At 44.6% G+C, this 25,245-nt stretch overlaps 1 protein-coding gene across 1 annotated transcript; it reads left to right on the top strand.

Moving 5' to 3' along the window:
• Positions 1-23,828, top strand: COPG1 (coatomer protein complex subunit gamma 1). The gene is made up of 24 exons (XM_027863881.1): positions 1-153; positions 5,518-5,570; positions 8,214-8,294; positions 8,583-8,654; positions 9,505-9,584; positions 10,013-10,088; positions 10,259-10,351; positions 10,877-10,963; positions 11,510-11,667; positions 11,755-11,888; positions 12,997-13,064; positions 13,343-13,531; positions 14,153-14,248; positions 14,802-15,045; positions 15,331-15,406; positions 15,823-15,926; positions 16,334-16,459; positions 16,993-17,061; positions 19,738-19,880; positions 20,733-20,904; positions 21,398-21,495; positions 22,404-22,542; positions 22,782-22,880; positions 23,431-23,828. The coding sequence occupies exons 1-24, from the start codon at positions 117-119 to the stop codon at positions 23,559-23,561; spliced, it is 2,625 nt and encodes an 874-aa protein (XP_027719682.1). The 5' UTR covers positions 1-116; the 3' UTR covers positions 23,562-23,828.
• The last annotated feature ends 1,417 nt before the right edge of the window (positions 23,829-25,245 follow it).

Here is a 25,245-nt window from a genome sequence, read left to right as displayed (position 1 = left end):
CCCCCGGACTGAGTGGCCGGAAGTAGCCCGTGCAGAGCCGGAGCTGGAGGTGGCCGGGTCTTGTAGGCGTCCGCCGCGTCTGTCCGTTCTGTCTGTCCGTGCAGCCGGCCCCCAGGATGCTGAAGAAGTTCGACAAGAAGGACGAGGAGTCCGGTGAGAACCGGGGGGCGGCTCCGGGACCCTGGGCCTGGTGTGGGGCGGAGGGGGCTCCTCTCCGGCGCCGGCTAACGGGTCGGGCCGGGCCGGGCGGGGCGGGGCAGCCGGGCCCGGGCGGGAGGTCTGTCGGTCAGCCCGTCGGGGCTGCCAGGGCTGGCGGGAGAGGGGGGGCGTCCTCACTGCCTGAGATCTGACAGGTCAGGGACCCAGGCTGTTTGGGGAACACGTCACCCTTTCTGTAAAGGGAAGTCCCCTTTCAATAAGCACCTACTAGGTGCCACGCACAAGTGAAAAAAAAACCGGACAGACCCTGTCTGCAGCGAGCTTACACTCTGCGGGGGGGAGAGTAGCAGCATGCCACAGATAATTAAATATGGGACATGGTGGGGGGGGACATTGACAACACTGGGGGGAGCAACACGTCACAGGTAATTAAATACAGGATAGGTGGGGAGGATATTAACAACAGGGTAACAATGTATTCCCAACTAATTAAATACAAATCTCCAAATAGGAGATAAGGTGGAGAGGACTTTAACAACCTTGGGAGGAGGAAGCAATTTGGGACCTTAACAACACTCATTCACAAAGTCCAACCAAGTAGAGAAGTTCTTTCATTCATCCAACAAGTCAGTGCTAGGCACTGGGCAAAAGACAAAACTGCCTGTGCGTTCTTAAGAGTTTATATTCTCTTGGAGTCAACAGCATGTGTACATATGTGACATACATACAAAGTAAATAAATAATTTAGGAGGTGAGGTAAGGGGATAGAGTAGCAGCTGCAGGGATATGTAGATAGTGTTATTTGAACTAAGCTTTTAAGAAAGCTGGTTATTCTGAGAGGCAGAAGGAGGGAACAGTTTGCAGATACAGGAGATAGCTTGTACAATGACACCAAGATGGGAGATTGTGTGTGTGTGTGTGTGTGTGTGTGTGTGTGTGTGTGTGTGTGTGTTGTCTGTAGTCTGTAACAGCACTCAGGTTAGTTTTGCTGGAATGAACAGTGCATGAAGTGTGTGATGTGTAATAAGTCAGGAAAGATAAGTTTGGAGTTGGAGTAAGAACTTGTAATACCAATTGAAGGAGATGTTGTTTTATCCTAGAGGTGATAGGGACTATAGCTTTTTGAGCAGTGGAGTGACCTGGTCAGACTTTGCTTTAGTAATATCACTTTGGCAATTGTGTGAGGGATGAATCAGGGAAGGAAGGGTTTGAGAGAGGAAGACCATCTAATAATCCAGGCAAGAAGTGATGATGTGTGAGTGGAGAAAAGGGGATGAATGCAAGAAATGTGGTGGAGGTAAATTTGATGACATTTGGCCACATTGGATAGGGGGGCGGTGAAAGAGACTGAGTTGAGGTCCCCTCCAAAGTTTTGAACCTAGATGAGTAGAATGGTAGCATCCGTAATAGAAGTTATAAAAGTCAGAAGGGAGAGCATTCCAGCCATGGCTTCAGCCAGTGTGAGGTACAGAGGCTTTCACAGGATCATAGGATTGAGAGGTGGCAGAAATCTTAGTCTAAGCCCCTCATTTGACAGGTGGAGAAATTTGAAGCCCAGAAAGGATAAGTTATCCCCAAGCTGAACAGTAAGTAGCAGAGTCAGGACTTTGAACCCAAATTAATGGATTCCAAACCTCTTTCCTTTATTCATTCATTCATTACATTATGCTGTCTTTCATATTAGTAATTTAACAAAATGTCTACTGTGGACAAAGAGGTATCAGTCAGCTAGCATTTATTATGTGCCACCTGTGTGCTAGGCACCTGTGTGCTAGGCACAAAGATAAGTGACCCAATAGTAACCCAAAAGTGTTCAGATATAATACGTGTTAAATAATTGTAAGTGTGTAAGAGGAATGTCAGAGTACTTTGAGATCCGATGAGAAATAATTTTCAGCTATCTAGCTTGGGGCAGGGAGGAGATGAATGGGAATTCAGGAAAGGCTTCTTGGAGGAGGTGGCATTTAAGCTGGGCTTTGCAGAATAGGTAGGATGTCAGAAGATAGAGGTGGGTAGAAGAAGACTTCCAAATTTAGAAAATAACATAAAGGTTTAAAATTAGAAAGACCTGAACAAGTCTAATTTCACTGAAATGTAGAGTACTTGAGGGAGAGCAGAGTGAAATAAAACTGGAAAAGCAAGGAGGTACCAGATGGTGGGAACCTTGAATACCAACCTGAGAAATTCAGAAACAGGGATACTATCTAAGAAGTTGAAGTATTCATAGGATTATAGGTTTAGAGCTAGAAAAGACCAAAAAGGTCATCTAGTCTAGCTCCTTTTATTGATGGAAATTGAGGGAATTGAAGACCAGAAACATGATTTTACTTGCTTAATATTTACTCAGGTAGTAAGTATGTAGTAAGAATCAGAACTTGAATTCAGGTCTTTTCCAAATCCAGTTCTCTCTCTATTGCACTATGCCATCCTTGTTCCTGTCCTATACTAGGTAGGTTACTTACTATTCCCTGGAAGTTAGTAGGAAAGACATAAACCCAGAAGACCAGGAGACCACCAGGACCTGGGACTCCCCTTCCATCCAGTATGAACTTTGGCAGCACTCTAGTTAGAGGGAGGCAGAGGAAGGGCAGAAGGACATCATACATTTTTTAACTTTGGATTTGAGATGCTTTTGATGACATACCAAGAACCTGAGACAGAAATTGGGGTCAAAACCTGGAATCCAGAGCATCCTCCTCAGCAGTAATGTTGGCTCATGCACACGAATGTAGAGAGCACCCAGAAAATCATAGGAAGGGTCTCCTGTGCTTATCCTTGGTAGTGCTGTGTAATTCACAGACGATCTTAGAAAGTCTCCCTGGTTCCTTTACTGCTCAGGTCTGTCATAGAGCCATCTTTGTGGGGCAGAACCTCAGGGTCCTGCTCAAGCCTTTGCAAATGTTCCTCTAGCCATCGAGTTAGGATTCAAAGATTCATCCCACTCTGGATGTGGATAAAGGTGACACCTAGGAGGGCAAGAGCCACATTTCCCTGCTACGTTAAGTTAATATGTGGTAGTTATAAAAGCCCTTGACTTATAGGTTTTCTTGTCTTCTGTCTTCTTATTTTCTAAACTGTTTGTATCTCAACAGGCTCAATTTTATACTCTATTGCAGTGTTTCCACCAATCTCTGCCCACTTGGTAAAATTTGACTAGATCATTTCATCTTCTTTTTGTGCCCTGAAGTTGTTTACTTTGCACGTTCACTGGCATTGAGTGAAACTAAAGTTTTTTTTGCATAGGATCATCTTTTCTTCCAGAGCCAACACCCTTAGGAGACCATTATTAAGATTTTCTTACTTAATCAGAGGGGGATGATATAGTAAATCTGGAGGATCTCTGTGCATGTTTCTTTTCTTTCTTTTAAAAAATATTTTATTTTTTCCCATGAAAAAACAATTTTTAATATTTGTTTTTAAAATTTTGAGTTCCAAATTTTTTCCATCTCACCTATCTTCCCCCCCACCATGGTAAGCAATTTGATATAGGTTATACATGTGTAATCGTGCAAAACATTTCCATACCAGTCACGTTATGAAAGAAAACACAGACCAAAAAGAAAAAAAAATAACACAGAAAAATAAAGTGAAAAATAGTATTCTTCAGTCTGTATCCAGACTCCCATCAGTCCTTTCTCTGGAGGTAGATAGCATTTTTCATCATGAGTCTTTTGGCATTGCCTTGGGTCATTGTCTTGCTGAGAAGGGCTGAGTCATTCATAGTTGATCATAGCACAGTGTGGCTGTTACGATGTACAATAGTCTCTGGGTTCTGCTCGCTTCACTTTGTATCAGTTCATTTAAGTCTTTCCATTTTTTTCTGAAATTATCCTGTTCATCATTTCTTATAGCACATTAGTATTCCGTTTCAATCATATACCACAATTTGTTCAGCCATTTCCCAAGTGATGGACAGCTCCTTGATTTCCAATTCTTAGCCACCACGGAAAGAATTGTTATAAATATTTTTGTACATTTAAGTCCTTCTTTCTTTCTTTCACAGACCTACTGTGATATTGTTGGGTCAGAGGATATGCATAGTTTTATAGCTCTTTGGGCATAGTTCCAAACTGCTCTCCAGAATGGTTGGATCACTTCACAACTCTACCAACAGTGCATTAGCGCCTCCATTTTCCCACATTCCTCTTGTGCATGTTTCTTGAGGGAGCAAGGTTGGACACATCCTTACTATTTCCAATACGGCCAGTAATACTGAGTTGAAACTTAAGAAAGTAGTTTGCTGTTTTCTCTCTCTGCTGTGAGAGGTGGGGTGTCTATATGAGCAGCAGCAGCAGTATGTAAAAAGAGCCCAGGATGGGGACTCAGAAGGCTGGGCGTTGGTCTCAGTCCTGCTACTGCTTCACTTGGGGACCCTGGACAAGTCACTTAACTTCTCATTTTCCTCATTTGTAAAATGTGAATAGCAACGTTACCTACCCACCATACTGGCTTGTGAGAATCAAACAAGATGATGTGTAGGAAACATTTTGTTACTCCTAAAGCACTATATAAATGTCAGCAGTAGTAATTATCATCTGTCTTAGTTGTGACCTGTAGAGTATAGTATATTTCCCTGAGTTCATTTCTTCTGATTCCTAGTCTTCCAAAAACCTTCCAAAAACTTCCTTCTTCCAAGAATCTGAACTTTCTAATTTAGTGACCTCATTAGCATGCCAGCAAGAGTAGGTGAGGCCTTTTCTCTAGGGTTAAGAACCATTAAAAAGGAGGGAGGGGAAGGGTGTGCTATGGGAGTTTAGGAAAGGGATCATCTTCTGGGGTAACCTTTATGGAGAATGGCATGCTTGAAATTTGGCCTTAAAGTACAGGTATGAAGGAATCATACGGTCAGAGTCAAGGGCTGGGGAGAACATTAAAGGCTTATTGTGTGTGAGGAGTGGTACTAAGAGCTGGGAAGACAAATGCAAACAAGACAGACCTTTCAATCGTGAGCTGCCTTGTGGGGATGGAAGGATGGAGGGGAAGACCACACATCAAGGGGAGCTGGAAAGAGGGAAAGGATGAGGATGGTGGGAGTGGGGGTATGGTGTAGAGTCTGGCCAGAAAACATCATGCAGTCTTGGTTCAAGGCCAGATAACCATGACAGGGTCTGAGCTTAAAGCTCCCCTAGTATAGAGGTGACAATGATAGTCATAGAGTAGTGGCAGATAAGACTGAAAAGGTAAATTGGGGCCAAATTGTGAAGAGCTTTGAGTGCCAGGGTCAGGAATTGGAATTTTTTTCTATAGGCTGTGGTAAGATTGGCCTCACTGGTAGTATCTTCTCCATATCTGGGAGGTTGGTGAGGGTCAGTGACAGAATCTAGTATTCACTTTTCTGTGTTCATTGTCAACTTTCAGGTGGAGGCTCCAATCCATTTCAGCACCTTGAGAAAAGTGCAGTGTTGCAGGAGGTAAGTTCTGTTCTTTTCTTTATTCTTTATTCCTCCAGTTTTGAGAAGTAAACCTAACTCAGATGGAATTAAAATATCGAAAGTATTGGTGGAAAGAGAGCTAGAGAAAAATCCTCTTAATTTGGGACATTTAATCACTGAATAATTTGGAAGCCTGTCACGGTCCGAGAGAGCCCAGATCATTTCAGGCTTCCTGCATTAATGTTGATTTCTCTGTGTGCATGTAACTTTTTGTGGGCTTTAGTTAAGAGAGTCCAGAGCTGGCTTTTTGCAGGGGTTACACTCCTCAATTCCACTCATCTGATTTCTGTGGCTGTCTAAGGCGATGCTTTGCTAAGTCTGTTGTGGTTTAGGGCCAAATTATTTGGATTATAGGGCAGAATTCTCTGGGATGGTGGATGCAAGGGTCTGGTTTGAAACAAGTGTCTGAATAGATTTCTATCTATTTTACGTTTAGTAGAAGCTTTTTAGATCTTATAGCTCTTGCTCAGAATATCACACCCGTGTCATGTTTTCCCTGGAGGTTTAGTACCCTCTGCTTCTGAGGAACATACTTCTACATCTTGTAGGAATAGAATTTCTACAGACAACCACAGAAAACATAAAAGCTGAGCAAGGAAGCTGCAGGGCATATGGTTGAGATTCACCTTGGGCCCTCTTCAGCCTCACTTCTGCTCTGATTTTTTTGGAGGAGAAGATAAAAGCTCTACACCCCCAGGACAGTTAGCACACAGGAGCAAATGTGACCCTGGCTTCTCCTCTTGCCAAGAATTATCACAGTTAGTTAGTTATTGAATGCTTGCTGAGTACAACAGTGTAATGAAGTTGGTATTTGGTACTTCTCCCACCCTGTGGCTAGCAGACTCCCATTTCCTCCCATTTTGTTGTGATTCAGAATCACTCTGCAGGTCTGAGCTAAGACTGATTACTAGTGCTGACATTTCTATAGTACTTCAGGGCTAACAGTGTTTCCTGTACGTCACCTTGTTTGACGCTCACGAGCCTGCAGGGTAGGCAGGTAGTGTTGCTATTTACATTTTACACATGAGGAAACTGAACAGTTAAGTGACTTGTCCAGGGTCTCCCAGTGAGGAAGTAGCAGGACTGAGACCAAAGCCAGGCCTTCGGAGTCCCTGGCCAGGGCTCCTTTCACACGCTGCTAAAACTGCTGCTCATGCAGACCCCCACCCTCTTACTTACAGGGCAAACTGCTGCCCTGTTCTGCCCAAGCACTGCTGGCCATGTGGGAATAGTGAGGATGAGGCTGGCCTTACCCCCTCGAGAAACGTGCACAGAACAGGGCTCCCTTGTGCTTCCTTGGCCTTCTTCTCAAGCTCGCATTGCCACTTCTTTCTCCTCTTTCTCAGCTGAGTTCTTCATTTCTGCTTCACTGGTAAAATTGAAGTTGTATGCTACAATACAACTTTTATATTGTCCTTCCGTTTTTTTAAGTCTCTGGGAAGTCTCTGGGGAAGAGGTGGCCTTTCTCCACATGATGGCCAGTTCTTTTGCTCACACCCGTGATTCCCAGGGTGTGCCCAGTGCATTGTTCCCTCTCTCTTCTTAAGTGTCCTTGTTTACTGCCCCTTCCCTACTGCCTACAGGCATGTTTAGATTTCTTCATTTATTCTCCATGCCCTTAAGTTATGGTACTACATCCCTTCTCCTCTTTGTAGCCAAACTCCTGGAAAAAGTTCTCTCCTCTCCTTGTCTCCACTTGCTCACCTCCCACCCCACCCCCACTTCCACCCCATCAAATTTCTGACTCCACCAAGACCATGGTGTTTCTATAAGGGAACTGTCCTGGGGGCTTTTCCCTCTCTGGGAGACATCTGTGCTCCAGGGGCAGGAGGTGGATCATTATCTGGGGGGGACACTGGAAGGAAACAGCAGGTCCTAAGAGAGCCAGGAGAGAGCCCCGTCTTAGGAGCCAAGAACAGAGTGTCTAGGAAGAATGGATGTCAAAGCATGTCAGAAGCTGCTGAGTGGACAAGAAAGAGGGCTGAGAAAAGGCTGTTGAGTTTAGCTCCTGACTGTCCTGTCAGCCTGTCCAAAATGTAATTCATTGTTTTCTCTTGTAAAGCTGCCCCTCCTGCAGATGTCCTTAGTTCTGCTGCAGGCCCCATGATCTGCCCAGTTCCTCACATCCACACATTTGGAGTTATCCTGGACTCATTCTCTTTGCCCCCATGTTCTCTCCCAGTGGAAGGATCCTTTTCCTTGCCTCGTGTTCCTGGTGCATTTCAGGCCTGTGTGTTGGTTACCTACTGACTGAAGTTGCTTAGCTATTTTGTTCCTACCTTATAACCTGATGTGCTCCTGGTTATGAAAGCTACAATGCGGTGACTACAGCTGTTTTTGGGATAGAACTAAGAGTTGTAGGAAGCTTAGTTACATATTTTATAAAAGGCTACATAGGAAGTGGAAAATATTTAGGCCAGCCCTTTCTAGTCTGTTCTGGTTGGCATCTTTATTAATTACCAAATTTTTCCACCCACAAGGTCATATTTATACTAGATTAATGATGTGTAATCAGTACATTGACTAGCTAGATTGGAGGGCTGAAAGCCTGATGAGGCGGTTTGCCAGGCTGACCCTCTCCTTTTTTATCATCTAATTGTGTCGGTTGCTTCTTCTTTTAAGGCCCGGGTATTTAATGAGACTCCTATCAACCCTCGGAAATGTGCCCACATCCTCACCAAGATTCTCTATCTCATAAACCAGGTAATGGGGCAAGGCGGAGGATGGAGAATGGTGATGAGGAAGGCAAGCATGACTGTCATTGCTGCTAGCATCATTGTCACCTCTTGGCTCTTTGGTGGACTCTGTGCGATGAGAGGAATTGTTCTGTTCTGGGGCTCCTAGTGCTCCTGATTCTGACCTGTTTTCTTGGGTGGAGATTTCTGCAGAGTTCCTTAATCAGGGCAGTTATTTGCTGGGAAGACTGGCCTGAGCCTTCTCTCCATCATGGAGCTTATGAAACTTAATTTTATCATCTTTTGGTTCTTACAGGGGGAACACTTGGGGACAACCGAAGCCACAGAGGCCTTCTTTGCCATGACCAAGCTTTTTCAGTCCAATGATGTAAGGGTTTCCTGCTACACTTTCTTCCGATCTCATGGATGTGTCTCCCATTTTGTAGAAACCTAAGTCTGTCTACAAAGTGAATTCTCCTGGGTTGTGGGCTAAGCAGATAGAATGAGAGAGAAGAGAGAACAAGAGGGATTTGAGTAAGCTCTCTGTGGATGACACTGAGTCCTGTCTAACTAGCTCTCCTTGGAATTCATGTTACCTCGATGATGGGATGGGCTGCTAGTGTGTCCCATGATGTCCTCTTTCCCTCAGAGCTTTTGAGAATTTTCCCACTTTACTTGTCTGCAATTTTCCCATTCCACTTGTCTGCACTGTGGTTCTTGAGACAGAAAGTTGTTGGGCTGCTTGAAGCTCTCCTGTTGGCAGCAGTGTCCGTTCTCCATGTGGTGCAACCTGAGCTTGGAGAAGTTTTCCTCTCTCCCAGCTGACCCTTTATATGTGTGTCCCTGGAAATGGCCCTGGGTGGTTATAACACATTACAAAATGACCCATTAGAGAGAGCAGGCCTTCTAAACTTTGGCTTTCCCGGATCTCTGAAGAGTCTGTAGGGAAATATAGGAAAAGCATGAAATTATCAAATTGCAGGAAAAGAATGAAGTCACAGAAAAGGGATGTTATTTGACGTCTGCAAAAACACAGGCACCTGTGCGTACCTGTGCACCTTCCCGAGGCCTGTGACTGACTAGGGGATTGGCATCTTTGAGAGGAAACTGATGATATGGGGATTCAGAGAGTAGTACAGGAAGCTGCCTTGCTCCAGATGGCAAAAAGCATTCTGTGTGCAGAATCTCCTTTTATGTTGGGTTGGAAGTAATGACACTTTTTCTAATTTTACTCACAGCCCACTCTTCGAAGGATGTGTTATTTGACAATCAAGGAGATGTCCAGCATTGCTGAAGACGTCATCATCGTCACCAGCAGGTTGGTTTTGGGAATTAGAAAGAAGTAGTTCAGGGGCAGCTAGGTGGCGCAGTGGGTACGGCACCAGCATTCAGGAGGACCTGAGTTCAAATCTGCCTTCAGACACTTAACACTTACTAGCTATGTGACCCTGGGCAAGTCACTTAACCCCATTGCCTAACCAAAAAAAAAGAAGTACTTCATCCAGAGGACAGAGTCGTGCTACCTTTGCTCTTCAGCCTCTCTCCTCCGCAGACTACTACTGATGCCACAGGAATGGGCTTCTGGGGCCACTCTCTCCTCCTGTGTTTTAGACACCCCTGGGGCTTGGCTCTTATGCAATAATCCCGTTCTCATTTTTTTTCTGTTACCTCAGGGTTAGTATGACTTACACATGGGGGGCGTCCGTGTACTCTGGCACCATGAAAGATAGCTTTTCTCTTTTACAGTTTGACCAAAGATATGACTGGAAAGGATGATAACTACCGAGGCCCAGCTGTGCGCGCCCTCTGCCAAATCACTGACGTGAGTCCTCTCTCCCCTGACCAAGCTTATCTGTCTCTCGTTTGTTTCTACTTCCCTGATTCTCAACCTAGATCTCTTCGGTCTATCTGTGACCTCTCTGTCTCTGTCTCTCCCCCTTCTGTCCTTTCTCTGGTGTTAATGAAGCAAACTCGCTCTGCCTTTCTTCACAGAGCACTATGCTGCAGGCCATTGAACGCTACATGAAGCAGGCCATTGTGGACAAGGTGCCCAGTGTCTCCAGCTCTGCCCTGGTGTCCTCCTTGGTATGAATGTCTTAAAAGAGGAGTTTGAGGAAGTAGTGAATAGTTTAGGATTAGAGATATTTAAAGAAAAATCAAAGCCATCAACTTTCTAATTTATCCCAAATCTATATAAAAGCCACAAAATGTGATTTTTTTTCCTTCATCTCTTCCACCTAAGAAGGTCTGGTTTCAATGAGGAGGGGAAAGGTTAAGTGAGTTAGGTTCCATCCTATCTAGGGGTAATGGCATTGGAGCAGCTGTAGGTTTGCACAAACAACCTGTGACTTATATAACTACAAACTTATGCCATCAGGAAAAATAGATACATGTGGTGTGTTGATATTGGGAGACCCGATATCTATCCAAGTAGGGGTACATAGTAAGGGTGGGGGAGGAGGATTGGTGGGTGCCTGACAAAACATGTGAGGTCTTGATGTGGGATAGGAGGGAATCCAGAAAGGCATCAGAGTCTCCTAATAGCCACAATTTATGCTCTTCCTTGATTGCTTGACCTTCAGATTCCCGACCTTCTTATTTTCTTCACAGCATCTGCTGAAAAGCAGCTTTGATGTGGTAAAGCGATGGGTGAATGAGGCTCAGGAAGCAGCCTCTAGTGATAACATCATGGTCCAGGTGAGGGCCTGAGAGTGGTTCCACTTCTGGGAAAGGGAGGGATTCTTTCGTCATTCAGGCATATGCAAACAGGTTTAGTAACTGGCTTAGCACAGGGCCTGGCACATTGTAAGTGCGTAATAAACGCTGATTGATTGACCGATTAAGCGTCCATATGTTGCCGTGCCATACAGCCGTGTCATCTGAGCCCTGGCCTGAGAGTTCTCATTCCTGCTTAGCCATTGATTTGCGTTGTGATCACCAGCCTCCTTGTCTGTGTCTCTTTTTCCCTGCCAGTAAATGACCTGCATACCATTGTGATTCATGGAATTATTATAAATACAAGTGGAATTTTATCCAGTAAAAGCTCAGTGCTCTTGTAGGAAGAGTCATATAAATAGGGCTTCTGACCTGTGCCGTCTTGGGCAAGGGACTTACCATTCCTGACCCCCAGTGTTCTCATATGTAAAACAGAGGGCTTGGCCTGAACAGCCTCTGAAGTACCTCCCAGGTCTAGCTCTCTGAGCCGCTGGTCTGATCTAAACTGTGTGTCTGTCTCTGGTCCAGTACCACGCTCTGGGGCTCCTCTACCACGTGCGTAAGAATGACCGCCTGGCTGTCAACAAAATGATCAGTAAGTTCACCAGGCACGGCCTCAAGTCACCCTTTGCTTATTGTATGATGATCCGAGTAGCCAGCAAGCAGCTGGAGGAGGAGGATGGCAGGTAAGGAGGCCTATTTCTCCCTGAATACATACTTCCTTCACCCGTGTTGTATTTCATTGGCCAAGTCTGTATCACTCTCTTTTACAGCCGAGACAGCCCTCTGTTTGACTTCATTGAGAGCTGCTTGCGCAATAAGCATGAGATGGTCGTGTATGAAGCTGCCTCTGCCATTGTCAACCTGCCTGGCTGCAGTGCCAAGGAGCTGGCACCGGCTGTGTCAGGTAATCATGGCTCAGGGTGGGAAGTTCGTTGGGCATCCAGGTCCCTGGGGCTGGTGGGAGCATGGCAAGGGAAGAGGCTCCTGGGGAGGAGTCCAAGTGTTCCCCGCTTTACCTTTCCTTGGTCATCTAGGAAGAGTGCTTGAGATACTGTGTAAACTAACATTTATTAAATCTATACTATCTATGTCTGCCACTGTGGGGGATGGAAGTAAAAGCCCGAGTCAGCCTCAGAGAACTTAGAACAAATTGCAGGCTGATCCTTCCGTAGCTAGAAGGATCAGAGGTCATCTAATCCAGCCTCCTTGTTTTACATATGGGGACACTTGACCAGAAAGGTTATGTCCCTGGCCCAACACCACACAGTTAGGAAGCTTCAAAAGTGGTATTCAGATGCAGGTCCTTGGACCCTAGAGCAGCATTCTAGGTGTTCTGTTGGGTTCTACAACCTTGTTTGGTAGAGAAGACTGACACATAGATGATTAGAGTAAGACAGATAGAATGAAATGCTGGATCATGTCGCACAGAAAATAAGTGCTGTAGGAATTCAGAAACAGAAAAACCACCGTGGCCCAAGGTAGCAAAATAGCCCTTCACAGAAGAAGTCATGTCCTGAAGCATCATGGGGTTCATGTAAGAAAGGTAGAAGAAAGAGGAGGAGGAGGACATTCAAGGCTGAGGAACAGTGTGAAAGCCTAAGCGTAGGGACAGAACAAGTGAAGATGAAAGTTTTCATGTGGGATGATCCTTTTTCTCTAGTGAAGTCTGTCATAGCGTAATTTGTGTAGATGATGTGACAAAGCTAGAAATGAGGGAGAGCTTTCCTTTGCCTCCTTACAATAGGATTAAATTCAAGGAGAAGCATTTATTAATGGCCTTTTTGTATAGAGCTTAAGTGGCCAGGAAACCTTCTCCTCTTAATAAGTTCAGTAAGGAAATGGAACCAGCTTGGGGGTAAGGATGTGGTAAGGGTGGGAGGTGGGTAAAGAGAATTTGAAAGCATAGTTCTCCTAAACACCTTACTATGTACTCCCTTAATGTGTGATCCCTTTCCTCTGGGCTCTCATTGTCATTCAGCAAAGAGACCAAAGTAACGTGTGTCTTTATACAGTGCTCCAGCTCTTCTGCAGCTCCCCAAAGGCCGCACTGCGATACGCTGCTGTTCGAACTCTCAACAAGGTAGGCTCCTGTGATATGAAGGAGAGAGGTCTCTGCATGGGGCGATAAGGGATTCAAGCCTAGGACAACTAGGGGACTCTCTTGAGTTTTCCATCTTTCTGGAGAAGGAATCAACTCTTTTCTTAAGTGGATCTCACTCTGAATCTAAAACTAAGTTGTGACAAAGGTCAGCTTCCCAGGAGGAAAACCTTGGAGAGCTTACCTTTTGATGCCTTTGGGTTTGAGAGTCATAAAGTGAGAGAGGTGCAGGCCTGATTTCTCATTCTCTTTTCAAACAGGTTGCCATGAAACATCCATCAGCTGTGACTGCCTGCAACCTGGACCTGGAGAACCTGGTAACAGACTCAAACCGCAGTATTGCCACCCTGGCCATCACCACCTTGCTCAAGACGGGCAGTGAGAGCAGCATTGACCGCCTCATGAAGCAGATCTCCTCCTTCATGTCGGAGATCTCTGATGAATTCAAGGTACTTAGAGATGCAGGATGGGCTCCCCATGGAAGAATGCTGAGCTTTGAATGGTCTGATAGGGTCTGGCCTACCTCATCAGTGGAAAAGTCTGATGAAAATGAAAGTGTGTAGTCTTGTGTTTGTGGGGAAATTTGTTTTCAGCTTCAAACAATCAGCTTACCAACTTTTAGAAAACTGCCTATTCCTAAATTAATGATTACCTAAAACGTCTCTAACCTCCCAGGAGATATGGATGTGCACCTAGTTTTCTCTCTCTCTCTCTCTGAATTTTGATGTTAGGATTGGCCCCACATGTGAGAGTCAGTCTGCAGGACTTTTTGTTTGTTGGCTTCAGTCTCTCCTGTGTTGGATCTGTGTAACCTTTTGCATGGCCATGGCATTCTGAGACATTTATTGCATTATTGGCCACCCCGGTCCATCCTTCCTGTAATATGTCACTAAGGAGAGGAAGGAGAGAAGAATCCACTTGAGTCTCATGTTGTAGTTTTGAGTGGAGGCGGAGTTGTGTCGGAAGAGATTCACCGTTTAGATTTTGGGCTAGTAATTCTAGCCTGCCTTCCATCCCAAATGACCTTGGTTCTGGAATGCCACCTGTTCACTTTTCTCCCTCTGATTTAGGTTGTGGTTGTTCAGGCTATCAGTGCCCTGTGTCAGAAGTATCCTCGAAAACATGCAGTCCTTATGAATTTCCTGTTCACCATGCTTCGGGAAGAGGTGAGGCTGAGAAGCTGGGGGTGAGGAGGCAGTCACCCAGTTAAGTATCCGACACTCATTTTGAGCTAAATTACTTTTCTTCTTGTCTTAGTTCCTTACTGATTCCTCTTTCAGGCTAAAGAGGAAAATCTCTACTTATTCTCCTTTCCTTCTACCCCTCAAAAAAAAAAGTCCATAGTGATGTTCTAGTTAGTGGCAAGCAGAAGCAGGTGGGTCAGATATGATCTACCTGTCTTTATCCTTCCAAAATGATCCATGAAGGGGCAGCTAGGTGGTGCAGTGGATAGAGCACTGGCCCTTCAGGAGGACCTAAGTTCAAATCTGACCTCAGACACTTGAAAGTTACTAGCTGTGTGACCCTGGGCAAGTCACTTAACCCCAATTGCTTCACCAAAAAAAGCTAAAAAAAAAAAAAAATGATCCATGAAGTGAGAAAATTTAGAACAGTTAGTAAAGTGGGACCCAGGGTCTGTATCTCAGCTTTCTCGCCGTGAGCATTAGTGCTAGTTCAGGAGAAAGTGGTCTCCATGCCCAGCTGTCTACTTCATTGCAGGGTGGCTTTGAGTATAAACGGGCCATTGTGGACTGCATCATCAGCATCATCGAAGAGAACTCAGAGAGCAAAGAAACAGGGCTATCCCACCTGTGTGAATTCATCGAGGACTGTGAGTTCACTGTGCTAGCGACTCGAATCTTGCATCTCCTGGGCCAGGAAGGACCAAAGACCAATAATCCCTCCAAGTACATTCGCTTCATCTACAACCGTGTGGTCTTAGAGCATGAGGAGGTCCGGGCAGGTGGGTGTCAGGATTTATGGAGTGAAAAGTTCATCTAGCATGGATGGGGTTGTATGCCTGAGGCTAAAAAGGAGGAGCGGATAGTGACTGGCTAACATTTATGGGGTCAAGTGCTTTAAGGGGAAAAGTGAGCAATATTAGGATTACAGCAATAGGGGTTGAACTTTTGCTGCAGTCTTTCTGACTGTTTGCCTTTGGGGCTTGTGTCTCCTAGATCATGGGGACAACAGATGGGTCTAATTGTAAGTGTCAATGACTAATTAGTGTTTTGTGCTATGACTGTAGGTGCTGTTAGTGCTTTGGCCAAATTTGGAGCCCAGAATGAGGAAATGTTACCCAGCATTTTGGTGTTGCTGAAGAGGTGAGCCCTCTGCCTGGGAGAGGTCAGAGGTCTTTCTGCACCTGTATCTCACTAGGGCCTGGAATCAGGTTCTATGTATTGATACTTCCACTCTTTCCCAGAGGGAACAAATAGATGTGTGACTATGGACTGAAGGGTTGGGGATTAGTAAGGACCGTAGCTTCCTAACAGATAAGAGTCATGGACAAAGCATCGTACCCATCTCAAGTCCACATTAGTGTCATTAGGACTCAATCTCTAGGGACTTAGTTTTGGTATTTCCTAAGTGATGGGTAGTGAGCCATGGTCCTTGCTTTCTCTTGAATTAATAAAAAACAGGAAGCAATTAGAGGATCCTTACAGTGCACAAAAATGGATCTTGCTTGGATTTGGACGTCCTCCTTCAAAGATAGGAGTGTTCTGTGTTTTGTCTCTAGGTGTGTGATGGATGACGATAATGAGGTGAGGGATCGAGCCACCTTCTATCTCAATGTTCTGGAACAGAAGCAAAAGGCACTCAATGCTGGCTACATTCTCAACGGTAACTGATTGAGAAACCTCGGGGAGCCAGGCCTCTGGAATCTTGGACCCTTTCGACATTCCCAGGACTACAGATCTCTCATTTAGCATGGACAGGCTCCTGCTGGGGATTCTGTCCTGTTAGTCTGTTCTTAGCACGGACAGGCTTCTGCTGGGATATTTCTTGGGACAATAGAATGCGTGACGAGGAAGCCGAGGCTCTTTGGCGATAAGCCTTGAGCGTCATCATGGCACTGATGTTAACCTGGCAGAGCTGTGGGTGTGTTCTTCACACCAGTGGTGGGGGCAGCATGAGGTCCCTAACGGCCTTCTCTGGGGAATTCCTGGTGGATGTTCTGCCTAGCTTTCATTGGAATAATAGAATATACAGCCCTGACCTGAACTGATTGTTCTCTCCCTCGCCTCTAGGTTTGACAGTGTCCATCCCTGGCCTGGAGAGGGCACTGCAACAATACACTCTAGAACCCTCAGAAAAACCTTTTGACCTGAAATCAGTTCCCTTGGCCACCACTACAATTGCAGAACAGAGACCAGGTAATATCTTCCCTTCAACTCTGGGCAGGTATGAGTTCTGATGAGGGCCTCAGGGTGGTCTGTATTGACTGAGGAACCACAGACTGGTAGCTCAAAGGAGTGATCATCTGTGGATGGGTCTTTCATAGGTATCCTCATCCATCGTAGGTCACAGAGGCTGTTCTTGGAGACCAGAAGCTTTTTATGCCTTTACTCAGAAACTTTGTGCTAGGAAGAAATACTCTTGTCTGCCATTGTTTTGGGGTGGACTGTTGGTAGAATAGGGACATGTCCTCCCAGACACTTTAAGATCTTCCTTCTCTTACAGCCACAGATAGCTGGGGTATCTGGAAAACTCCTGGATCACAGCAGTTAGAGCACTTTGCCTGGTAGCAGTGTAACTGTGGTCAATCATTTTCCTCATCTGAAGAGGCATGGGTTGTGCCAGATGATCTCTCTGAGGCTCTTTGTGGTCCCAAGAGTCTGTGGCACCCGGGTCATAGTAACTAGACCATCACCACTATATTAGTTATGTGTTTATCTCTTCCCTGTAGAGAGCACTCCCATCACAGCAGTCAAACAGCCTGAGAAGGTAGCAGCCACACGACAAGAGATATTTCAAGGTAAGTAATGGGGAGGGGAGTAGGACAAAAGTTCTGAGAGCCAGGGCCAAATCTTCTGGGGTTTTGAAGGTCAGTTCTCCCTCAAAGTGTTGCTTCTTTGACTCTAGTTGAAAATCAAATGTCCCTAGTGCCCAGTCAGTGCAGTGATAGCCATTAGCTCTCAAGGTAGGCAAGTGGCCAGCCGGATGATATCCACGTGACATGGCTTCCCCAGATGTTTCCTGTTTTCTTATCTTAGCTCTTCTCATCAGTCAATATGTTGTCCTTAAAATGAAATAGTCTCTAAATTAGTTTGTGTCACCAAAGGTCACCTCCATCCATTCGCTTTCTATTTTTTTCTTTTTTTAATTTTTAAATTTTTTTGTTACATTTTAAGTTCTAAATTGTCTCCCTCCCATTTCCTATTTTTAAAATAAAATTTTATTGATGACTTTTGTTTTTGTGCATCACCAAAATGTACTTCAGTATCTCTCCTTCTCCCAGAGAGCCGTCCCTTATAACAATATTTTTAAAAACAGTGAAAAAAGAGGAAAACAATTAGCAAAACTGATCAATACATTGAAAAAAATAAGAAAATATGTGCACAAAGTAAAGACTTTCCACCTCTGCAAAAGCCATCCCTCACTTCCAGAGAGCACACTAGTCCACCTAAGACACTAGATTTACAGGGGTGGGGAACCTTTGGCCTCAAGACCACATGTGGCCCTCTAGGTCCTCAAGTTCGACCCTTTGACTGAATCCAAACTTCAGACTAGAATATCAATCTCATTTTTAGATATTCAGTGAAGTAAATTCCAAAATCTATGCAAATCCATTTGAACACTTAATAAGAAAGTTCTTTCTTATTATATACATATGCATATATATATATAAGGAATTCTTTCTGTTATCTAAACTAAGTTTCTCTAAATATACTGTTGCAGTATTTTTTGTTCTGCTGTAGACTATTCCCAGACCTCTACACCATGCTGCATCATTGTTAAATGCAGGCCTTCACAAGGTGTGCTGTGATTTAACATCAGTACTAGGTGGTCTAATGCAGCTGTTTGTGCTGTAAAAAACAAAAATAGAAACATTATTTGCTTATTTAGGGCTGTTAGCAGTTAACAACTGAGTGAGTGGTAATTACAAAAATTGTTCAGAGGATGGAGGTTAGAATGGTCGGGCAGGCTTTGTGAAGGAAGTAGGATTTGAGTTGGGTGTTAAAGGACAGGTAGAATTTGAATAGGTAGAAGGAAGAAGAAGAAAGTATTCTAGGTAGAGGAAAAGCATAAGGACAAGCGTGCAGGTGTATTGGACCAACAGTGAGTGTCTAGTCACATATATCTGTGTGTATGCACATGCACATACATGCCTACATACATGCACACATGCATTCATTTGTGTGCGCTCTACTTGCAAGTTTGTTGCCTAACTTACAGCAGGATAATCCTTTTACTCCTTCCTGGTTGATTGGCCCTACTGTTCCAACCTTGTAGTTTTCTTAAACCTTCCCAATCTCTTCCTTCCTTTCAGCTGGGAGCCCCATCTCACACTTTATTGAGAAAATAAAGATTGCCACCATGAGCTCCTTCTTATCTCCTTCTGTTTATCTCAAAACCCCTGAGGTCCCCCACTCTCTCTCCTTATTTGTTCTAGTCTCTGATGATGAGGAAGACCTTCTCTTTGCTAAAACCACCCCCTTCCATCTTCTCCAGCAGACTGCCCCTTGAATTGTCTGTCTCTCCCTCTCCTTCCTTACTACCTTCAAATATGTCCAAGGCTCCCTGATCTTTAAAAAACTTCCCTGGGGCCGCTAGGGGGTGCAGTGGATAGAGCACTGGCCCTGGACTCAGGAGGACCTGAGTTCAAATCAGGCCTCAGACACAAAACACTCACTAGCTGTGTGACCATGGGCAAGTCATCTAACCCCATTGCCTAGCCAAAAAACAAAAACAAAAACAAAAAACCTCACTGGACCTTCATGTCCTACATCTCTCCTGCCCTTTCAGCCAAACTCCTTAAAAAAAATTGTCTAGTTAGTTCCACTTCCTCTTCTCTCATTCACTTCCTAACTCTTTGCACTTTGACTTCTGATCTCACTACACAGCTGAAATTTTCCTCTCTGAAGTGGCCTTTGATCTCTTCAATGGTCTCGTCCTTCAATCCTACAGACCTCTCTGTGGACCACCCCCTCCTTCCCGACCAGTTTCGTTATATTTTGCTATCCGTTCCACCTTCTGAGCTCTGGCCAAACCAGCCTTTTTGTCCATATGGTCCTTCCATCTCCTATTCTGATTTTGTACTAGCTCCATGCCTATGATGTGTCCTAGCCTTGTGCACCCCTTGTTAGAATCTCCTATTTCCCTTAACACTTGTCTCAACCACATATAGGAAACCTCTCCTGATCATTCCCAGCTGCCAGGGCCCTCCCTAAACAACCTTACATTGATTTTGTATTTATTCTTTGTATATTTTACACTGTGGGTGTTTCCTTCAATGCATACTGTGTGTTTGTCTTTGTATCTATAGAGCCTCACAGAGTGACTGGCACATTTTGATACACCTACTATATTGATAAAATAAGTTTACATAATCAGAAATGAATGGAAACCTTTAAAGATTTATTTGGAAATCTGAACAGTAGTAGCTGACATGTAATAGGGAGTCAAGTAAATGTTGCTTTTTGGCTTTCAGAACAATTGGCAGCTGTGCCAGAGTTCCGTGGGCTGGGCCCCCTCTTCAAATCCTCATCGGAGTCTGTGGCTCTCACCGAATCTGAGACAGAATATGTTGTTCGCTGTACCAAGCACACGTTTCTCAACCACATGGTGTTCCAGGTTGGTGGGGGAGGTTGGCTCCGAGTCCTTGCTTAAGGAAGGGCTCTGGCCCAGAATAAGGCCTTTAGGGTTTGGGCCTGGGTGGGATGTGGATTTCAAGCCCTCCTTTCTCACCTTTGATGAATGTTCAAGATGGCCCAGGATTGCCAAAGGGCCCACATTAGTTCTGGTGATTTAGCAGCGGTGAGAAGAGGGTTGTCCCTCATTAGGTGGTGCTACTGTTCCAGATAGGGAAAAGAATCTCAGGGTTCCCAAGAATAAGCATGAGGAAATGGAGTCTGGGGCTGAGTTTTCCTGGAATTTGAGAACAGAGCTCTAGACTTGTGGTGATAGGGTGGTGGAACTTGGACCCCCAAAATGAAGAGGTTTGGGGTGCTGGGACCCTGAAAGTGCCAAGACAGAGTCATCTGGAACGAATTCACACACTCAAGCCAACTTTCGGGCAAGAGACAGTTTATTATAATGCCAATAGAAGCGGGCAAAGTTTAATTAGGTAATCTAAGAGTCCAGGTGTCTTTGGGGGCTATGGATGGGAAAGTGTAGGGAGTATATAGCAGACATTGAGGGAGAAAAGGCAAGTCTTTTGTTTAGCTGCCAGAAGCATGGACCTTGAGCCAGGCACCCGTCTGTCTGTTCTGATAAGGGAATTAAGAGTCAGGCCTGCAACAAGGGAAAATTTTCTCCCAAGGTGGGACAGGGCTGGGTTACTTTCAGATACATGTCTTAGGGCTTTTTGGGGTCCAGGTCCCACCACCCATCAGTGGGATTAGTAGGGAGCAGAGTAGTGGAGGCTGCTTCTGTGAGATCTGGCTAGATGCCCAGGGTTCTCTAATGCTTCTTTTCCCTTGTTAGTTTGATTGCACAAATACCCTCAACGACCAGATCTTAGAGAATGTCACAGTGCAGATGGAGCCCACAGAATCCTATGACATCCTCTGCTACGTCCCTGCCAAAAGCCTGGCCTACAACCAGCCAGGGACCTGCTACACCCTTGTGGCATTGCCTGAAGGAGACCCCACAGCTGGTAAGCTCACTCCACACGCTGCCCACATCCTCAGAGCAAGAGACTTTAGAGGCTTGCACAACATTGTTTACCACGAGTGTGTTCCTTATGATTGGGAAATTTGGTTTTAGGATTTTAAGGATGGCGTGTATGGGCATGAGCAGATAGCTCCCTCCGAAGCATGGCTTTCTCTGCCCAGTTCTGAGATCAATAATTTCTTGAGAATTTTGTGGCCATCACCATCACTTGAAGTCTCCTCTCATTTTTCTTATGTTTTACAGTCTATTCTATATCTGTGAATATCATAATAGGTCATCACAGGAGAGCCTCACCCTCACCATCAGTGCATGGCTTGGTCCTTAGTCCACACCTTAGAATTGCTTTTGGCCCTGTTGTCTTTTCGGATAATATTGGAGAGCCCTAAATTTAAAGAATCAGTGTGCCTCTTAGCCACTTGGCAGTAATGCCTCTCATTATGTCTGGAGTTATACTGACCATCAGCTTCTCCCAATAGTTGCCTGTACTTTTAGCTGTATGATGAAGTTCACAGTCAAGGACTGTGATCCCACCACTGGAGAGACTGATGATGAAGGCTATGAAGATGAGTATGTGGTAAGTGTCAGGTACCAGGGGACGTCAGTCTATGGCCAAGCACCCCGTTCTTGAGAGTGTCTGGACCAGTTCTTAGTCTGGGATTCAGGGGTGTCCTTGAACTTTAAGGGGGAAAAATTACATCTTTGTTTTCACTAACCCCTATCTGAAATTTTTAAAAAACATTCTAGGAGGTCTGTAGGCTACCCTAGACTGCCAAAGGGATTCATGACTTAAAAAAGGCTAAGAACCCCTGGTTAGACTATGTTCTCGGCTGTAGGTCTTCGGATTAGAATCCTAAGATTTGAGAAAGTTTATTGTATTGTAAGTTAATGAAGATCTGAATATTTTTACTTTGAAGACATTTCTTTCTCACATCATTCAGTGACTCAATTCTTTTTGCTAATCATGACACTTATGAGAGATAAACTTCTTATGAGTTTGTGGAAGGGAAAAATATAAACATGTAACTATAAATAACTGAAACTATAACTCTGATTTCGCCTGAAGCATTTGTTACACCACTAGTATTTGTTCAAAGTATGACTACCAGGATCTAAGTCAGAAATTGTTTAAAAGGACACTAAGGATGGGGCAGTTAGGTAGCGCAGTGGATTGAGCAGCCATCCCTGGAGTCAGGAAGTCCCAAGTTCAAATCTGGATTCAGACACTTGGCACTTACTAACTGTGTGACTCTGGGCAAGTCACTTAACCCCAGTTGCCTCACAAAAAAAAAAAAAAAAAGACATTAAGGATTGAGGCTCTGCTCCCCACCCCATCCTACGCTTGTGTGAATTGCCAGACCATTTGTTCTGGAAGAATGACTATCCTCACCAACACACTTCTGGTTTAATATAGAGACATCAGGGTTCTCTCCTTTGGAGCCTTGGGTTTTCAGACTTTCAGACTGTGATTCCTCCTTCTCATAGCTAGAAGACCTCGAGGTAACATTGGCAGATCACATACTCAGGGTTTTGAAGCCAAACTTTGGGGCAGCCTGGGATGAGGTGGGAGAAGAATTTGAGAAAGAAGAAACCTTCACTTTGTCCACCATCAAAACACTTGAAGGTAAGTTCCAGACCCAGAGCACCTAGATTTTCGTGTTGACCCCATACTACAGCTGGAGCATGGAATGTGAAATGTTCTTCCCCTCCCCGGTTTGGGAACAAGGCTTTCTGCAGTGTGTCCTGGACACAGTTGCATGTTTCCTGTTTCGTGATTTCAGCAAGAAGCTTTGGAGTCGGGTGGAGTGAGCGGAGAGGCTGCAGCTGGCAGTTATGGCTCACACATCTGGGCTTTTCTTATAGAGGCCGTTGGTAACATTGTGAAGTTCCTGGGGATGCAGCCCTGTGAGAGATCAGACAAAGTACCTGAGAACAAGAATGCTCACACTTTGTTTCTCGCTGGTGAGTGTCTGTCCCCAGGACAGGAGGGAGCCTAAGCCAAGAATCTGGTCAGTACCGTTTACATGTTGACAGAGCTCCCCCTTTATGGTCTTTCATAGAGGCTTCCCACCCCTCATCTGGGAACATAGTATCGCATTTACACATTTAGCTGCAAACAGGAGTCTGCTTCAGTGCCCTGCTTACCAGCTGATCTCCACTTTCAGTGTCAACACCACTCCCCGGGGATGCACAGACAGCTGCTGTGTGGCTCTAGGGTTTGGGGACTGTCCCCACTAACTGAAGCTTCTCTGTGTTGTTATTTTGAACATCACTGTTGATTGCTATTCTTGGCACAGTACTCAAATAACTTAGTCTCTTGTGCTCAGTCATAGCCCTGCTGTCAGCCTCACCAGTACCAATTTACCATGACAATAGGGTTTTTTATACGTTCTGTCATATTTTGTGCCCTAATGACATGGAAAAGCAATGCTGCCTTTCTAAAATGCCCCTTTCCCCGGGCCTCTCTTTGCCTAGCCTGGTAACAAACAAACACTCTCACTTCTGTTTGCAGGAGTATTCCGGGGTGGTCATGACATCCTTGTGCGCTCGAGGCTGGTTCTGACAGACACGGTGACAATGCAAGTTACAGCCAGAAGCACTGAGGAGCTGCCTGTGGACATCATTTTGGCATCTGTAGGCTAAGGAATTGTCCCTCTTGGGCTCAGCACCCTCTGATACTACTACTTCAATGGGGAGATTGACAGGAGATTCACTTCTTCACATGGACACAGTGGAAACCTCCCCTTGGCAATTATTTCTTTATTAAAATTATACATTTCTGACTTTTTTTAATTAGGTGATTTTGTTTTTAAGGCCTAAATGGTAGTTGTTTCAGTTTGTGCTGAAGCTTGCTACTCTACCTGTTGGCTGGCCTTCAGATGAATAAAGTTACCACACACAGTCTCTGAATTCTGTCTTTGAAGAAGTCCTTCCTGACCACATAAATCAGTAGGTAATGACTATCTACCCTGCTTATATTACTGTGCTTCCTTGAAGGGAGCTTCCAGTCTGTATCCTGATACATTAAAAGTTTTCACTAGAGAAAAAATATCCTAAAGAGACCCTAAAAACCAATTCTTCTCTAGGCTCTTGATATGGTTTCATAGGATTCTCATTAGATAATGAGAATATTTATCAAGTAGCAGTCATGATACAACCCCATTCCAAGCTATTATTTAGGTACTGATGATCTGTAAGTACCCCTAATTTTGTCTTAGGTCACGCAATCTCAAGAGTTAGAAGGGACCTCGGGTAACATATAATTCCATCCATCCTTGGACAAGAATCCCCTTTACAATACCCCTGACCAGTGGTCATCTAGCTTTTGTCTGATGCTCTTCAGCTGGAGCAGGACTCTGCCCCCTCCCAAGGCAGCTCGTTCCTTTTTTGATTGCTCCAGTTATTAAGAAGTTTTTTCTTATTTCAAAACTAAATTTACTTTTCTGTAACTTTCACTCGTTGTTCCTACTTCTTCCTTCTGGGGACAAGCAGCATTGTCTAATCCCTCTTCTTGATGACAGCCTTTCTCCCCCCCTGAAGACTGCTATCATATTTGTCCCTTCTGTTCTCCTGGCCAAACATTTCTAACTCTGTCAACTGACTCTGGTGGCATGATCTTGAGGCCTTTCATCGTGGTCATCTTCCTCGGGACATTCTTCAGTTTGTCAGTGTGCTACCTGAAATGTGACACCTGGACACAATATTTCACAATAAGACACACCTGGACACAATAAGATTTCACTGCTGTGTCGTACCCCCATTGAAGAAATTCCCTTTTTCCAATGCAGATGGTCAACTATTCAGTTTTAGTGACGGGCAATTTTCATTCTGAGAAAGTCATCATAGTTACTGAGAGGTTCAGTAACTTGCCCAGGGGTACAGAACTGGTATGTTTAAGCTAGACTTCAACTCAGGTCTTTCTGGTATAAGGCAGGTTCTCTATCCACCCACCCTTCTCTTGCAGTTGCCTTATTTTACACCAGCTTATTTGACTGTCAGATAACCTTATTAAAACCCCCAGACATTTTTCAGAGGAGCTGCTTTCTAGCTACTTGTGAGCTTAGTTACTTGTAAGATGTTAAATTTCATCTTCAATTTGGCCCAACTTTCTATTCTGTCATCATCTATTTGTACTGTATGGTCATCCCATGTGTTAGCTCCCCCTTTTAAAAAGCTTTGAGTCATCTGAAAATCTGGTAAGGATGTCTTTTCTGCCTTTATTCAAGTAATTAATAAAAAAGATATTAAACAGGAATAGCCAAACACCTGTCCCTGGGGCACTTCACTAATGACCTTCCTATTTGAATTCTAATCATTAATAACTATT

The sequence above is a fragment of the Vombatus ursinus genome, unplaced genomic scaffold, assembly GCF_900497805.2.
Source record: "Vombatus ursinus unplaced genomic scaffold, bare-nosed wombat genome assembly UNPS02014773.1, whole genome shotgun sequence".
Taxonomy (NCBI): domain Eukaryota; kingdom Metazoa; phylum Chordata; class Mammalia; order Diprotodontia; family Vombatidae; genus Vombatus; species Vombatus ursinus.
Note: the sequence above shows the minus strand (reverse complement) of the source record. Positions and strands in the feature narration are given on the sequence as shown.

Bases quoted from the DNA above. Each gene is read 5' to 3' on its own strand.
- COPG1 (XM_027863881.1), top strand. From the start codon at position 117: ATGCTGAAGAAGTTCGACAAGAAGGACGAGGAGTCCG. The intron at 8,295-8,582 runs GTAATGGGGCAA...TGGTTCTTACAG, and splicing joins TTCTCTATCTCATAAACCAG to GGGGAACACTTGGGGACAAC. The intron at 15,046-15,330 runs GTGGGTGTCAGG...CTATGACTGTAG, and splicing joins GCATGAGGAGGTCCGGGCAG to GTGCTGTTAGTGCTTTGGCC.